General features: G+C 40.4%; 1 protein-coding gene across 2 annotated transcripts in view; it reads left to right on the top strand.

Annotated features, from left to right (window-relative positions):
* LOC131690445 (DNA fragmentation factor subunit alpha-like) overlaps nucleotides 1-18,273 on the top strand; it is a 177,714-nt gene that overhangs the window by 117,732 nt on the left and 41,709 nt on the right. For both annotated transcript variants that reach the window (XM_058976220.1, XM_058976219.1), the window contains exon 2: nucleotides 9,097-9,309. In XM_058976220.1, coding sequence (XP_058832203.1) covers nucleotides 9,097-9,309 — 213 coding nt within the window. The remainder of the gene's footprint in view (nucleotides 1-9,096; nucleotides 9,310-18,273) is intronic.

The following is an 18,273-nucleotide window of genomic DNA, read 5'->3' as shown; positions in this document are numbered from 1 at the left end:
GCTCATCAAGTTCGTGGCTGGCATGCTATTGTGTATAAGTGCAATGTGTACTAAGAATGTAATGGACATTTCCACAATTATGTTGAAGATAAAAAGCCTCCGTGCCATAGTTTAGAGAAATGAGAATGGCACAATTGCACCGCTAGGTGGATTAAAACAGGTTTTTATCGATCGTTTTGGACAACCGTTCAAAGCAACATCTGGTGTTGCTCCAAATGTGTACGATCCAATAGAGCTTTCGTTTTTAGCTGGTGCTACACCGATTAGAGATGGGCCATTCGTTCGCGAACGGTTCAGTCGAACTAGTTCTTCAAAGAGAATGAGCGAATGGAAGTTTTTTTTAAAGAACGGTAGTTCTCAATTCTCTTCAAAACGAATGAACTGAACATCACCTTAAGCCGTTGGTCATATTATGTGGGCCGATTTTTAGCGAACTAATGAAAATGAACTCACTTGTTGTCCCACAAACCACTTTCGGTGATCTCCCAGTATGGAGCCGGACGAAGAACGACGCACAAGCAAAATTAAAACTTCCCTCTTACTCTCGATTTCTGTCATTATACATCATAAAGAACTCGCAGCCTTGGTGTGTCCAGTCAGCATACAAAAATATAACAGCTAAGGCAGAAATCATTCTGTGAGAGCATTGTATTGAATCTTCCATCAGCTGAACGAATGAACGGTTCATGTGAACTAGTTCTTTTTACAGAACTGTTCAGTCGGGAATGGTTCTTCGAAGTGAACTGATTTGCCCATCTCTAACACCGATGTAATGATAAATAGACTGATTACACCCAAGCTTGAGCAAATGTAGTGCCTGTCAAAAACGAAAATGCCATAAGACTATTTCGGATCCGTCATCCTGCCCAAAATAAGCTGAAATCACTATTGTCCTTTCACCTACTATAGTGAGGAGATGTTTTGTGGGATTAGAGGTAAACTTCCTCCATCAATGCTTCACCGAAAACCAACTTTTCCACGTAATCCATCCTCACAGGAAACTTAATTAAGTTCGCACGTTTAACTCGAAAAGCTGATTTACAAACGAGCTACAACAGTGGATAATGCAACAGCACAAATGCCGCTTACTAATGCTCGAAAAGGCAAATTGAATGCATAATTTCGTGCTCACGCCCGTTTCTTGTGCCACGTTCACGGACTTTCAACACTCCGAAAAACGTCATTAGAGCGAAACAATCCATCTTCCGCTTACCTGTCAGCTAAAATTATCTGTCGTCACTAGCTGCATGCAGCTGCATTCTACGGCCCGAAGGAATTTCCTCTACGAATGCTTCAGAATGCGACATGGAAAATATTTTAATGCTGGATTCAGTAAAAAATATGAGTGGAACATGTCGTTTCTGGGAACAGGCTTACCTAGTGATTTTTTCATTTCAAAATCGGTGCAAGCTGCATGAACTCACATGATTATTCAATATATGAAATATTTCAGCACATGTCAAAATGGGGAATTGAACCAGTGGGAGTGGTGGGGAGATGGTGAATTTTTCAATTTAATTACGATGTCCATCACAAATACCCGTTTCTCCTCCATAAAATATTTTTTTTTTCAATTTGTTTATTTGATAAGGCACGTATGCGTTAGCTTAAAGGTGCCATTTTTTCATTGTTTTACATTTTGAATTTCTTAAAACTAGGGGGATACACATTTCAATATTATTTTGTTTTATATAATAAAACTAAAAAAAAAAACCACAGCTAACTTATACATATAAAAGAGGGTATAATATAATATTCGTAAGATTTGGGGGACGGGTCATTTGTGTGTTCTTTGTATAGTAATTCACTTTATGATTTTTAGAAGGGAGATTGTAGAAAAAATAATTATTAACTAAGCGGAACATTTTACAAGCTTATTAACTAGAGATAACTAGAAAGAGTGGTTCAAGATTAAGGGGAATTAATTAGGACTATTTTAAAGTAGTGGTACTGTTGCGCATTTCTTAACGAGATTTAATATTGTTCAACTAAAACTAGAAGATAGGGGGGCACATAAATTTTGGGAAGATATTCAAGGGGAGAAGGGGGTGAAGTCATACATCTGTGTATCAGAGACATGGGAGGGTGGGTGGACAAGGCTGAAGGGGGGGGGGGGGTGAGATATAAACTTTCAGTTTCCGGCATCAGGAATTAACGGCCAGGATTACAGATTCGAATGGATTGATCAACTAACACTAGAAGATAGGGGGGCACATATGTTTTGGGAAGATATTCAAGGGGAGAAGGGGGTGAAGACATACATCTGTGTATCAGAGACATGGGAGAGAGGGTGGACAAGACTGAACGGGGGGGGGGGGGAATATAAACTTCAGTTTCCGGCATCAGGAATCAACGGCCAGGATTACAGATTCGAACGGATGTATCAAGTATTGGGACGCCGGGCGGTTTTCCTCGAGCCGGCAGGGGTTCCTCCAGACGATTTCGTAGTACGGCTCAGATACGGATCGGGAACACACCGCGCTGCGCGTGTGATGTTGTACTGTAGATCTCGTGTTGTTGGTTCATTCGACAGATGTTTTGTCTCGTCTTGGAGTCGTATCAAACCATCGTTGGGGTACGGTAGGCGGAAGAGGGCACTTCTGGGAATGATAAGAGAAAAGATAGGGGCATTTAAATTTGGATATTGATGGTTTTGAGGAACGTGTATATAAGGGACATGTAGAGAATATCGCGGCTTGCTAGTACATCTCGAACCGGGACATTGGGTGATCTTCCTCGGGCCCGAAGGGAATCGAATAGTTGAGATCTGGCAGAACAGTACTCGGCGCATGCCCAGACAACATGTTCGATTTCGTGATAACCGTTGCCACAAGCGCAGATACCGTTATCCACGAGCCCAATACGCCGGAGATGTGCGTCCAGCGTGTAGTGATTGGACATGAGCCGAGACATCACGCGAATGAAATCCCGACCCACATCCATCCCCCTGAACCAAGGTTTCGTCGATACCTTAGGGATTATCGAATGTAGCCACCTTCCCAGTTCACCATTGCTCCATGATGTTTGCCAACTTTCGAGGGTTCTCTGATGAGTAATACTGAAAAATTCGCTGAAGCTAATTGGTCTTTCATATATGTCACCTTGTAAAGCGCCCGCCTTAGCTAAAGAGTCCGCTTCTTCATTACCTGGAATGGAGCAATGCGAGGGAACCCAAACTAAGGTAATCTTGTACGATCTTGCAGACAAAGCACGCAGGCGCTCCCAGATTTTCCCCAGAAAATATGGAATGTGCTTTCTAGGTTTCATTGAACGGAGAGCCTCGATTGAGCTGAGGCTATCCGAGACAATAAAGTAATGATCGGTGGGCAAAGTATCAATGATCCCAAGGGTATACTGAATAGCAGCAAGTTCTGCGACGTAAACTGAAGCAGGATCATTGAGTTTGAATGAGGCGGTGAGGTTTTGATTGAATATACCGAAGCCAGTGGAGCCGTCGAGGCTTGACCCGTCGGTGTAAAACATCTTGTTGCAGTCGACTTCTCGAAATTTACTATGAAAGATGCTTGGGATCACTTGCGGGCGTATGTGATCCGGGATTCCACGAATCTCGTCTTTCATGGATGTGTCAAAGAAAACAGTTGAATCAGAAGCATGAAAGAGATTGACACGGTTGGGATAGTATGAAGAAGGATTGATATTTTGTGCCATGTAATCGAAGTACAAGGACATAAATCGGGTTTGAGAATTGAGCTCGATAAGCCTTTCGAAATTTGCAATTACTAACGGGTTCAAGATATCGCATCGGATGAGCAATCGATAGGAGAGTTCCCAAAATCGATTTTTCAGCGGAAGGACGCCCGCCAGCACTTCTAAACTCATCGTATGTGTCGAGTGCATACAACCCAAAGCAATACGCAAACAACAATATTGGATTCGCTCTAGTTTGATGAAATGTATGTTCGCAGCGGAGCGGAAACAGAAACTCCCGTACTCCATCACCGACAATATTGTTGTTTGGTACAGCCTGATCAGGTCTCCTGGGTGGGCACCCCACCATGTTCCGGTTATTGTACGGAGAAAGTTGATCCTTTGCTGGCACTTCTGTTTCAGATACCTAATGTGACATCCCCAGGTTCCTTTAGAGTCGAACCAGACCCCGAGATATTTGAAAGTTGAAACCTGAGCAATAGTTTGACCCATTAATTGAAGCTGTAGTTGCGCTGGTTCACGCTTCCTTGAAAATACGACTAGCTCAGTTTTCTCCGTGGAGAACTCGATACCTAGCTGGAGGGCCCAAGCAGACAAATTGTCCAAGGTATCTTGCAATGGTCCTTGCAGATCGACGGCTTTGGGACCTGTAATAGAGACCACACCGTCATCTGCAAGCTGCCTTAGCGTGCAGGAATTGACAAGACATTCGTCAATGTCATTCACGTAAAAGTTATAGAGAAGGGGGCTTAGACATGAGCCCTGGGGAAGACCCATGTAGCTAATTCGTGATGTCGATAAATCACCATGCGAAAAATGCATATGTTTTTCAGACAACAGGTTTAGCAAAAAGTTGTTTAGAGTCGGTGAAAGACCATGCTGGTGCAGCTTCTCAGAAAGAATTTTGATAGAAACTGAGTCAAAAGCCCCCTTTATATCTAGGAAAACTGATGCCATCTGCTCTTTGCTAGCATAAGCCATTTGAATTTCTGTTGAGAGCAACGCAAGACAATCGTTTGTCCCTTTGCCTTTGCGGAAACCAAATTGTGTATCTGACAGTAAGCCATTTGCTTCAACCCAATTATCGAGGCGAAACAAGATCATTTTCTCGAACAACTTTCGGATACAGGACAGCATCGCAATCGGTCGATACGAGTTGTGGTCGGAGGCTGGTTTTCCTGGTTTTTGAATGGCAATGACCTTCACTTGCCTCCAGTCATGAGGGACAATATTATCCTCAAGAAACTTATTAAATAAATTCAACAAGCGTCTCTTGGCAGAGTCTGGCAGATTCTTTAACAAGTTAAATTTGATTCTGTCTGGCCCTGGGGCTTTATTGTTACATGATAAGAGAGCAAGTGAGAACTCCACCATCGAAAACGGTGTTTCGTTCGCGTTATTGTGAGGGGACGCGGCGCGGTAGATCTTCTGTGCCGGGACGGAATCCGGACAAACCTTCTTGGCAAAATCGAATATCCAACGGTTTGAATATTCCACGCTCTCATTGGTACTGTTTCGGTTTCGTAAGCGCCGGGCCGTACTCCAAAGAGTGCTCATCGATGTTTCTCTCGTTAGTCCGTCGACGAACCGGCGCCAGTAGCTACGTTTTTTGGCTTTTATCAAACTCTTCATGCGCGTTTCCGCCATCGCGTACTGTCGGTAGCTAGCTGGCAGTCCGTCGTCCCGGAAGGTCTTATACGCAGCGGCCTTCTCCGCGTACACGTCTGAGCACTCTTTGTCCCACCATGGATTGGGAGGACGCCCGCGTGAATTCGCGTCTGGTACGCGTTTAGTCTGAGCTTGAATCGCGGTATCGAGAATCAAGCCAGCCAGGAACCCGTACTCTTCCTCCGGAGGAAACTCTTGTGTCGATTCTACTTTTTCGGATATCGCGGACGCGTAGCTCTTCCAATCAATATTTCGTGTGAGGTCATACGAAACATTGATTGTATTCGGTGGCCCTGAACCGTTAGCAATATTAATTACGATTGGCAGATGGTCGCTGCCGTGGGGATCAGAGACTACCTTCCACATGCAATCTAACCGCAGCGATGTCGAGCAGAGGGACAGATCTAAGGCGCTCGGTCGCGCTGGAGGGACAGGAATCCGTGTCATTTCACCGGTATTCAAAATAGTCATATTGAAGTTGTCGCAAAGCTCATGGAGTAGGGTAGATCGATTATCGTCATGAAGGCAACCCCATGCCGTGCCGTGGGAGTTAAAGTCACCTAAAACTAGCCTCGGTGCGGGGAGGAGTTCCGCAATATCGCAAAGCCGTCGGTGGCTAACTGAGGCTCTAGGGGGGATGTAGGTGGAAGCAATGCAAAGTTCTTTGCCTTTAATTCTGGTTTGGCAAGCGACAACTTCAATGCCTGGTGTCGAGGGGAGGTCGATCCGATTGAAAGAATAGCACTTTTTGATCCCCAAAAGTACTCCTCCGTAAGAGTCTTCTCGATCCAAGCGAATAATATTAAAATCGTGGAAGTGTAGGGTTATTTCTGAAGTGAGCCATGTCTCGCATAGGGCAAATGCATCGCATTTCAAATTATTTAGTAAGATTTTAAACGAATCGATTTTCGGGATAATGCTTCTGCAATTCCACTGTAGAACAGTGATTAAATCCTTGACCTCGTTCGATGAATTAGCCATCGAAGGATACAATCGCTGAAAGAAGGGGCCATTTCGCAGTGAACTGCATCAAGAATGTTTTTACTGCGGGGAGAAAGCTTATCAAGATACTTTTAAGGGGGTCAGAAATGTTTAACGCTGTAAGAATACGGTCCACAATGTCAGAGAAATTTATTAAGCCAGCACTGTTTTCTTTCTCTGGCTGAGATATGGGAACACTTGGGGTTTTTGATGTTCCTGGAAGTGCTGGGAACTCCTTTTCTGAGCTCAGGTTACTGAGACCGGGAGCGACTTGCTTCGGTTTTGCACCAGTACTTCCTTGAGTAGTTATTTTAGGGGGACCATGAAGAGACACCTTCTGGCCTTTACGACGAAGCTTGGAAGAGGAAATGTTCTTCCTTTTTCTACTACTTCTAGGCACAGCAGAAGATGTCCCCTCCTGGGGTTCATCACAGTCGCCTTCGTCAGTAGACAAGTTGGTAAAGATGTTCGTAGAGACAGGTGGCGTAGCTATCTTAAGCATTTCTGCAAAAGATCGCTTAGAGCGTCCCTGAAGGGAACGCTTAAGATTTTCCTCGCGCTGTTTGTACGCGGGACATGAAGGGAGATCATGTGGGTTTCCCCCACAGTAGAGGCACTTTTCGACATCTCTACCACAGGAATCATCCGCATGATTCCCACCGCATTTCCCACAGCGGGCTTTATTGCTACAATGGGAGGCTGTGTGTCCCAATTGTTTGCAATTAGTGCAGTTAATGACCCGCGGCACAAAGAGGCGAGCAGGTAGATGAACCTTGTCAAAAAGGAGGTAATTAGGCAGGGCAGAGCCGGCGAAGGTCACCCGATAAGAGTCTGAGTTGACGTATGTTTTCTTCCCGTCAGCTGCGACTGATGCTGAATGCAAACGTTTGCATTCCAGTATCTTCACTGGCTTAAGCATGGGGTCTTTGAAACAGCCAGTCCCATATTTTAGCAGGTCCTCGCAATTCAGACTCGAATCGGAAACGACCCCACTGACTTCAACCCTGCTAGCTGGAATATACACCCTGTACTCCCTCGTAAAGGGCTCGTATCCAGCAATATCGTTTGCCTGAGTTGAACTGTTAACCACCACCCGAAGCTTATCAGGCCGAATTTTCGATATTTCTGTCACGGCCGAATACCGATCCGTCAGAACTCGAGAAATCTGTAACAGATTCAAACACTTTTTTCTTTGGTCCGAAAGAAGATCACAAATGGCCCGGTGGCCGAGCTCGGATTTATTTCGACGTCCATCTCACCTTGAGATGAACCGCCGTCAGGGGAAGTCATTTTTGCACGGGCCTATTGCCCAGTGCACGTTATTAAGACAACCAAGAAGGGGAAACGAAAACTAATACTTAGCTTGTTTATGTAACGGTATCCAGACGGCTTACTAGAAGAACACTGTTTCACTTCACTGACCGGCTAACGGTACTCAGAAACAGAAACACAAAAGAAGGGAAAAAATACTGAAACCTCAACTAGGCGCAGAGTGTGTAAATAACCTTGAACGCGGATTAACACTATTTGTCGCTATAGAGTGTACGGACCGATGACAAAAGACTTCTATCTCAACTGAGTGCTCGATAACGAATGGCCATAAAATATTGTTTGCTCACAAATAATTATCAATTAAAAATGTGTAATAATGTCTTTTTATCTTTTAGTTATAAATAAGTTGGTTTAAGATGTAACATCGTCATCAGCAACAGTGTCCGCATATTAGGCTACGTAAGCGAAATCATCTTCCTTTTTAACGCACTTCATCCCAAAATAGAACTCTACCGTCGTCTCAACGTAGAAAATTACATCATCTTGCAAAAATTGTGACCATTCGGCTCATTCGACCTTGCCAAAAACAATACACCCAACCATACATTTCCACTCGTTTAACTAAAGCCTACACTGTTGGTTGGTTTCCCCGATGCCTAAAATTTGACAATAAATAGTAGCACAACGCTGAAAAGCTCCATAATGTCGCCACGGTACAGAACCATGTTTCATCTGAACTTACTCAGTTTGGAAATTAGTTTTATGCATTCGTAACAGGACCTGTCGTTCCGGCACCCCGCTAGTAAGCTATAGCATACACTAAGCCATAGTGTTAGTAATTGCTTGTGTCCTACACGTGGAAGACGGAAGTTTGTTCGAGCCAGAACAGTTTGGGTTCCGAAATTCCTCAGGTGCAGTATGGCACAGAAGCGATGAATTTGAATAAAACATTAGCTACAAGTCACGTAGTCAGCTGTTTACTGAGATGGTTCTCCACCCGAAACGATATATGTTTATGTTTTACAAATTTGGTACGCTCTGTAAATCATATGACTCGGTGGAATGGAATTGTAAACTTTAGGACGAAGATGCTTAGGGTTCTAGACTATCGAGTGCTTTCGAGCATGTGCGAGTGAAAAGGGAGAAACATAATTGTCAAAGTAAATTATATTGTTGAATAGTAACAAAATGTTGTGGAAAAATAAAATTTTGTAAAAGTTTGAAAACTTCAAAAATACAGCGATTCAAACTTGACACCCATTTTTCTCGAAATCAATAAATTGTCACTGACTGATTGGTCGGTGTCACGGTTTGACGTGACACCGACCAATCAGACATGTAAGCAAATCACGTGACCTTTAAGTGTCGCTTCTCGCGTGTACAAAAGTTTTGGTAATTTCCTTGAAAATTATTTGTGACATTTTTTTCCACAGTTCGTAATCTATATTATACATGTCAAGAAATTAACTATCCATCTAACAACAATCACTTTCTCCAACCCCACAGATCAAAGACGTCACCCGTGCCATCAAAAAAGCCGTCGTCGCTGGCACCCTGGACGAAGTCCGGGCCAAGGCAGCGGAAAAATTTGGCCGCCCCGAACTGCCAAACATCCACCTGGACTCGGACGGAACCGAGGTGGACGATGAGGATTACTTCCAGACGTTGGAAGCAAATGCCGAACTGATAGTTGTCTTCCCCGGCGAGCAGTGGATTGATGTAAGTGAAATTAAATGATGAAAATGGTTGTAAAGTTGTTTCTTGCAATCGCAAGTGCAATCTTAATTCAATTGAGGTTAAACCGTACCGGAAGTTTGACATTTGAAGTTGGAATGGTAAAAAAAATCTATTTCACCAGTTCGGAACCCGTTCGACTGCACAATACAACGGAAGCTCGTCAATTCAGAATAATTCAGAAAGTTTCTTTTGCTTGTTACGATCCCATTTTTTCTCACGAAGCAATTTTCTTCGCCTGTCTGTTTACAAACTAATATTGAAGACAGTTAGCTGTTTTCCCTATACACGCTCCAAATCAGGAAAACGTTGTATATGTTCGTATGCAGATGCAGCTTCCTGCGAAAAATTGTGCACCAAATCGATGAGTAGATTTGAGTTCTGATAATCTCTTCACAGAATACTTACATGCTACCAGTAGTATGAAGTTTATCATTGATGTGGCAACTTGATATGTCAATGATTGGATTATTATCTATGCAATCTTATTGGAAGGGTTCAGTCCAAGAACGGCCCAAGTAAAAAAATATCAAAAGTGGGCTAATCACAAATTATTGTATGTTATTATGTAATGAATGCAATGACACCGACTTCTGACCAAAAAACTTCATTGGAAATCTGCTGAATCCCGGTGACAGCGCTGCTGTGAGTTGGTTCTCGTGAAAGGTGATCACAGGAGAGAGTTATTACGAAGTTCTCGCTTGCAGAACGCCAGGCGTTCGAGAATCGTAGAGCAATCCGAGACGGTAAGGGCTCGACAGCGGTCCCTTCGAATGTAGAGTGTATCGAGGTGTATTAACCTTCAAATTAGCAAACCCTTTTCGATACACTAAAATCGACATTCAATTGGCCACAACATTTTCTGTTGAATTGATTGTGATGCAATTTTTTGCAAGAGAATCGGAAATTATTCCAATATTCGAAAATGCTTTTAAAATTGCATTCGGAGTTACTACCCGGAGTAAATCCAGATTGCAGGGGGTACCAACATTTGGGCATTTTCAGTTTTACCTAAATATTTTCAAAACATCGATTGAATTTCAAATTTCTTGACAAGATTTTTTTAGAAATGACCTTCGTACACAATTCATATATGAGCAATACGAATTGACCTGTTCCTGGGAGGGGTTCTCAAAAGTGGCCATTCACGAGATTACATTGCATATGCTTTATTATATCAGAAACACTCGTTTATTCCAACAAATCTTGTCAGATCGTCGACTTAGAATACTGCCCATTAAGCATAAGAGTCCCATATGGATTTTTGTCGAGAATGAGTTATCTGTTGGATTGTATTCTGTATCACCACGGAATCATTATGCACAAATACGATTACCAGGTTTGTTTAGAAAACATTGAAAAGAATACCAAAACTTGGTTGTCTCATCCATTAGGCTCAATTAAAATGTAAACCTTGTACAGCGTTTTTTAACCTTGAATTTAAAACTAAATTTTTTCTGATACCTTATAGCACGGTTTTTCGTCATCTTGGATTTAAAAATGGCGTCAAACATAAATTTCTGGCACCTACTCGTCAAGACCATTCCGAAAATACCCATATTAATTGGGTTAGAGCAAATTTCGCTAAACCGGAAGTCCCCATCTTAGATTTTAACATGGCGTCACACATCGACCTTTGTCTCCTACTCGTCAATACCATTCCGAAAATACCCATATTAATCTGGTTATAGAGAATTTCGCTAAACCGGAAGCCGCCATTCTGGATTTCAAATCCTTTCCGTAAATACCCAAGTCGTAAAGTCTTTTGCGTTCAATAGAAATATTTTTTGCAAAAACCGTGTTCATTGCGAAATCTTCGCAAAAAAACGGCCAAAGTTCTTCTAAGATCTTTGCATTTAAAAAGAGCTACTTCGTTATTGACCAGGACCAATTGAGATTGCAAAATGTTCACTGGAACTACATGCTTGGGAATAGCATGATGAGCCACATTGTGCAACCTATATTGATCCCTGCATGCTGATCAATACCGACGCCGGCCACGTCCGAATGCAGATCTTCTGGGAAAGGAAAGAATGTTAGTCCGATACATGTTGCTACTAGAGACCGAGGAATCCTCTGCATCTCCACATGTATCACTGGAAGAGGAGAGTTGTTAGTAAGTGTGCCAATAGCGTTATCATGTAATAATTGCTCTGGGCAGCCTGCTGCCGAGAATTTGGGAAATCTATCGTTTGTTGTATTAATACGATTAGCAAAACAAGCACCTTGAACTCCGGATAGCCGGCTGTAAGGAGCACTGCTTATATTTTAATAAATCGATAACGTTTACTTTGCTATCACGCGACGAATTTTTCGTAGTTTCTATCGTGTTGGTGCTATTTTACCCGGCAATCGTTTGAATAAAATGTGGAATCTTATACTTTTGTGCGCCTTATTTTTTTTGTGTCAGGCACCATTCTTGTACATAATTGGAATTGCACATATATAATGGTTTTTTAATAAGAGAGGCTTTCAATAAACTGCAAACATAATATGACAACAGGAATGTAAAACTGAGTTAAAAGGAGCAAAAGGAAAAACAACAAAAAATCTAGAATGGAAAAAAACAAGAGTGGAAACGAACTAGGGCCACAACTAAACAATATCGATCGTTTTAACGACAAGGATATGAAATAATTTCTTCGTGCTGATATTACTGAGGGAAATTGGTAACTGGCCCTCGATTCTTCTCGCGAATGGTCAAATCTCAACCCTCATGCATGACTGAAGTCATCACGCCACTCAAACAAGACCATGCGTCCTCCCTATGCATACCCAATGCCCCGTGTCCTTGTTCCCTAGTTGGTCAAACAAGCACCAAACAAACAAAGAAATCTGTCTGCTCAGTCCAAAGCAATGTAAGCCCGATCGGCATTACCCGGTAATGCGTCCTCCCTTACAATACCATCCGAGCAACGAACATTTAAAACTGCATGTGCAACCCTGAAAATAACAAAGTGAAGACTACTGCGCTCGTTTGCTTCCTACAAGAACTATCGAAGATGGACCAGATATTTAAGTAACTATCCGTTATTTATCAACTGATCATATACTTGTGTATTCCAACAATGCGTACGATTCCGTGAAACAAAACAAATCAAGGAGGAATGCTAGAATAGAAGCATTTATTGTCTATTTTCATGACTGAATTGTGATGATGTGCTGTACGTTCATATTGGAAATTAATTTATCGTTCAGGAAACCCGAAGTATTGGTTCAATTTCCCATATAAAACATTTAATCTTACTCATATAGAAAGGTAAGGCAATCACACTGAAAATCAACGGTTTACCAGAAGCCCGAAGGGCCCAAACTTATACCGTTCGACTCAATTCGTTGAGTTCGGCAAATGTGTGTTTGCTTATTAGTGTGTACTACACACTGTGTAGTTATGTTACCAACAATCGCACATCGGTTACACAAAGATAACCGAACCGATTTTCTCAAACTTAGTCTCAAATGAAAGTCATAGGTTACTATTGAATTTAGTTTTGATACGACATTCAGTTCCTGAGTTACTGGATGAGGAATGCGGTAATACAGTAATCTGCATATAGACTGGATCCACCATGATGCCTATATGATGCAAAACTTATTAAAATTGGCGATAAATTACATAGATTTCCAGGCCAGAAGTCGCTTTGATCACATTGACCACCTAGGATGGTCTTGATCCCCGAGGAACTTGCCAATGTTCACAGTTAATTTCACACCTATTTCTCATCAAATTCTTGACCGATTTCCACCATCTTCCAAATTTGAAATGATTGATTCAATGCTTCAATTGGCTGCTGTTGAATTTCATCCCAATCTGATTTTAGGTAGTTAGTGTGGTCCCATAGGAATTTCCCATATAGCTCTTCCATCACAATACTTAAACGGTTAAAATCACAAAATGTGATTATTGCAACTAAGGCAAATAAATTATTTTCGACCGAAGTTCTGGCAACATTGCCCACACCGACTGTCAAATGAACTTTGTGCAGTTTTGGTTTCGAGGTATTAGTGGATATGCGAAAGTTTCTCGATTGTTTGTTATGCTGCTGAATCCTGATGCATCCTAAATATGTAGTTATTATTATCATTCATAAATAATTGCACAATTAGCTGTCGGCTCTTTAAAAGTGTCATATCTAAAATGATCTAAGATTATCTTCAGATTTAGTAGTTTCTGTCCCAAAATTCTTTAAACTTCTTCACCAGCTCCAATGAACGACAAATTTGCACCTATTGAATACATCTGATCGGATTTGATACATCGAGACATTTAATTTAGTAACACCCAACTAGGGTAAAGAGCAGGGTTGTTAATCGATAATTAATCGTCATCGTCGATAACGTTAACCACTCGTCAACGTCATCGGAAACTCCGTTAACGATAATTTATCGTCGCCTTCATCGTCATCGTCGATAATTGTATCGTCGTTTTCATCGTCATCGTCGGTTCATCGGTTATCGCGATACATTTTGCGTTACTTTCCCGTTTATTGGGGTTGAAGTTGATGCGGTTAACTTTCAATTGTTTAGAAATAAATAGCTATTGAAGGACATGTTGTTGGCAGTTGAAAATCAATAGTTTTGGACATTTTCTATGCACAGGAGGGGGGGGGGGGGTCCGACGATGTGTCAAAATGGATTTTTTGTCAACTTTTCGGGAGTTTTATATTGAAGGGAAAGTTATTGGCAGTTGACAATCAATAGTTTTGGACATTTACAATACACAGGGGGTTCGACGATGTGTCAAAATGGATTTTTTCAACTTTTGAGGAAAGTTTGTTATATTATTGTTGGTGCATCAAAATTGAATTTTTTTCAACTTTTTGCGAACTTTTTATATTGAAGGGCAGGTTGTTGGCAGTTGAAAATCGATAGTTTTGGACATTTTCAATTCACACGAGGATCCAAATTGGCAAAAAGGTGAAAGAAATTATTTGAACCACGAAAAACATTTTTAGTTATAGTGTCTTCAGCAAAGTTTATTTATATTTTTTTTGCATTTAGAAAGTATTACTTGGGAGATTAATCCCTCTAAAGCTGAGAAGAAAGTTTTTGCTTATGTTTATGAAAATTTAAAAAAACTTTCTTTGGCAAAGTTGTTGAGAATATCTTAAGTATTAACTTCGCTGAAGAGACTATGTGTCTATCTGTCGATTTTAATTTACATTTGTGGAGATTTCTTTGATATACCCCTGAAAATTGCTTTTTTCAAAATACTTTTCCTGGTAATTTTGTAGAATTTCAAAATGTGCCAAGATGTTGTTCAGCATAAGAAAATACAGATTTTTTGTAATGTAAGTTTATTTGTAGGGTAAGGTGGGGCAAATCCGACCTAGTAAATGGTTTTGGCTGCAAAATGCTCATTTTACATCGGATCAAGTCGTTTTATATACCAAATTACAGGTTAGACTTCTGAGCAACTTTCCAAGTAAAGCGTTTCATTCATATCTTGAGAAAATTTTGAGATTCAAGCGTTGTACGAAAACGTTCATTTTTGCTGTTTTCAAAAATGGTGGGGTAAACCCGACCGCCTATGTTTTTGGTTGATTTAGTACAGGTATTACCCAAATTTTATGGTTTTTCAATGATAAATCAATTATTGTTACGTTATTGAATTGTAAAATGAAGAAAATGGAATTTAATGTCAATCTTGGAATGTCAAAATCACGAGCAGTAGCACGTAAAGATGTTCCCATTTACATCGGAGCAATTGCTCGACGAACACTAAATTCATCACGTTTTTGTGTCTTTCGTTTGTAATTATGAACCATTGTGCAAAAAATATTAAATAATAACAATAAAAATATATTTCAATTTGATAATTAAACATTTGCTTAGAAAAAAAGCGGTCGGATTTACCCCACTATTGCCCCACTATTGGTTTTGCCCCACCGCGTCATTTTTCATTACGATGCAATTAAAAAAAAGAAAAAAAAAGTCCTAAATTCATCTCTGCACTTTGTAGGGCTTTAATCAAAGAATTTAAATCCACTTACAATTTTTATGCTATCACTATAACAATTTCTAATTGTTATAGTGATAGCATAAAACTATCCTGTAGTCAATGATGCACAAAAATCAAATCAAAAGTTTTAAAAACACACTTTTTGTCGTTTGAGTATCTCAATGTAGACTAATAAAATGCTATCATACCACCATTATGATAATTTTCGATGCTCTACAAGATAACATTGATATTAGTTCGCGTAGTGCTTCCTATTTTCGATAACAGAGGGGAGTCGGGTTTACCCAACGGTCGGATTTGCCCCACCTTACCCTATCTCTTACAACTTAGAAGTTATCGAATGTTTTAGTGCCCAAAAAGCAATATTTTGGTACGGAAGCCGCAAATTTTCGCAGACGAATACCAATACGAATCTGTAAAACAAACACTATCAAAATCGTTTGGTGGGCTCTAGCTTACGTTCAAGTCAAATTCGAGTAAATTCCTCCTTTAGCATATTTTTCTTATCTTAGAGATGCAAAATATACAAAAATAATAATACTGTACTGTAAGACCTCCTTAAGGGAATTTTTTGCTAAATGATCAGAACGGGTTATGAGGCTTTGTCGAGGAACTAAGGAAAAATATTTTAACCGCTCCGGTTTATTAAAAAGAAAGAAAAAAAATGTTGGTCCAGGTGTTTGCGTTTCGACTTCGTCTCTTCAGAACCAGAAAAAATATGTGCCGATTTTGTCAATGTCATCGTTTTATCATCCTATAATTCGCCAAGGGGCTGATAAAAACGGGTCTTCACTGTATTCAAAAAACGAATAAAACTATTATGACGCCGTACATAAATTACACTACATATTTAAGGGTAAAAGAAGGAAGCATGAAGCATCTTGTTACATAGTGGAGAGAAGAAACGGAGGAGGGGACTAAAAGCTTCCAAACTAGAAAAGGAAATCAAACGTTGGAAATATGTATGTATATTCTCCTTTTTAAAATCCGAAATCTTCTGGTTTAAATTAAAATTATAATAAAATCTGTTAATCACCACACGATTTAAATGTGTAGTGTAATTTGTGAATGGCCTAATAATAGTGGTTTAGTAGTTTTTTCAATATATGTTTTTGCGTGCTAAAAATTACTAATTGCACAATAGCTTTTCTTCATGGTCAAAACAATTTTGGTCACCTTTTTGCCGCTTGGAAACACTATGCACCTGGGACTCTTCTGTGCACCAACTTACTCGAAAAGTTGAAAAAATTCAATTTTGACGCATCGTCGGACCCTTCTGCGTATGTACAAAATTATTGATTTTCAATTGCCAACAACTTTCCCTTCAACATAATACATTTTCCCGAAAAGTTGAAATAATTTCATTTTGACGCATCGTCAGACCCCGCTGTGCATAGAAAATGTCCAAAACTATTGATTTTCAACTGCCAACAACATGTCCTTCAATAGGTATTTATTTCTTAACAATTGAAAGTTAACCGCATCAACTTCAACTGCAATAAACGGGAAAGTAACGCAAAATGTATCGCGATAACCGATGAACCGACGATGACGATGAAAGCGACGATACAATTATCGACGATGACGATGAAGGCGACGATACATTATCGTTAACGGAGTTTCCGATGACGATACATTATCGTTAACGAGTAACGCCGATAAATTATCGTGAAAAATGTATCGCATTAACAACCCTGGTAAAGAGCCTATTTTCACCATACTAAGCAGGGTACCTCACTAATTTATTAATTTCTCGGCCCACAATTAATGGAATGCGTATCAACAGCTTTGCTTCGTTGTTAAGAACTAATATAATGGCACAAATGTGCTGAAAACAGTGAAATTCTCGTGTTTGAGCGCAACGAAAACTCGAATCCAGTGCCCCTATTGTTGCGCTACCATTTGACTCAATGCGTTAAACATGGATGGCAGACACTGCTCTAACCAACTGCTCCAAATGAGCAGGGTGATAATAGAAACATGGGCTCAACACCCTATGTGTAAGAAACTATGATACAATTTTGTACAATTTCTGTCATGACAACATCGATAGGAATACATTTCGATTTTCGGCCTATTTTGTTCGTTTTTGTTTACGTGCGATTTAAATGTGGTATCGTTTGAGGGTGTGTGTGTGTGTGTGTGTGTGTGTGTGTGGTAACCACGTTATGTATTTGGTTATACATCATAATCACTTTACTCGCTCCCACTCTAGGTAACACGGGGCAATTTTTATGATTTCAGATTGACCAATTTGCCTTTCTCATATAGAAAGGTTATGCAATCGCTTCAAACATCGACTTTTTAACCGAGGCCCGGAGAGCCGAGTCTTATATACCATTCGACTCAGTTCGACAAGATCGGAAAATATTTGTGTATATGTGTCTATGTGGCAAATAATATTCCCTCTGTTTCTGAGAGATGGATGGACCGATTTGTACAAACTTTTTCTTGAATGAAAGGTACAACCTTTTCATCGGCTGCTATCGATTTCGTTTCGATCGGGATTCCGGTTCCAGAGTTACGGGTTGAAAAGTGCGGCCTGAGAGCAATTTTTCATTTAAACTGGTACTATCAAAATGATGCAAAACTTATTAAAATGGGTGTTCATTCATTTATTTTTTTTTCTCAAATACAAATCGAAAATCTTTCTGATTTTTCTGACAGGGGAATACTGTTAAACAATTTTCAGAAAGGGTACATGATGGTAATAATTTTCGGTAAGCGGGTGCATGGATTGAAAAAGGTTGCAAATCACTGCTCTACGCCTAGCAAAGCCGGTGGATCTTTTCGAGTTTGAAAGAAATTTATGAAAAATAAAGTACAGTTGGAGGTCCATTGAATTCCACGCTCGCAATTCGCCAATGTGTGCTGAGATCTCTTATCTCAGTGAAGGAGTATGTTTAGCGTCGCCTAATGAAGAATTCGGACAACTATATATCCAGGCAGATCGACAACCACTAATCTAACCCAATTCACTTCGCTCT

Source organism: Topomyia yanbarensis, chromosome 3 (genome assembly GCF_030247195.1).
Source record: "Topomyia yanbarensis strain Yona2022 chromosome 3, ASM3024719v1, whole genome shotgun sequence".
In the NCBI taxonomy this organism is placed as follows: Eukaryota; Metazoa; Arthropoda; class Insecta; order Diptera; family Culicidae; genus Topomyia; species Topomyia yanbarensis.
This window is presented reverse-complemented; position numbering and strand designations above follow the sequence as displayed.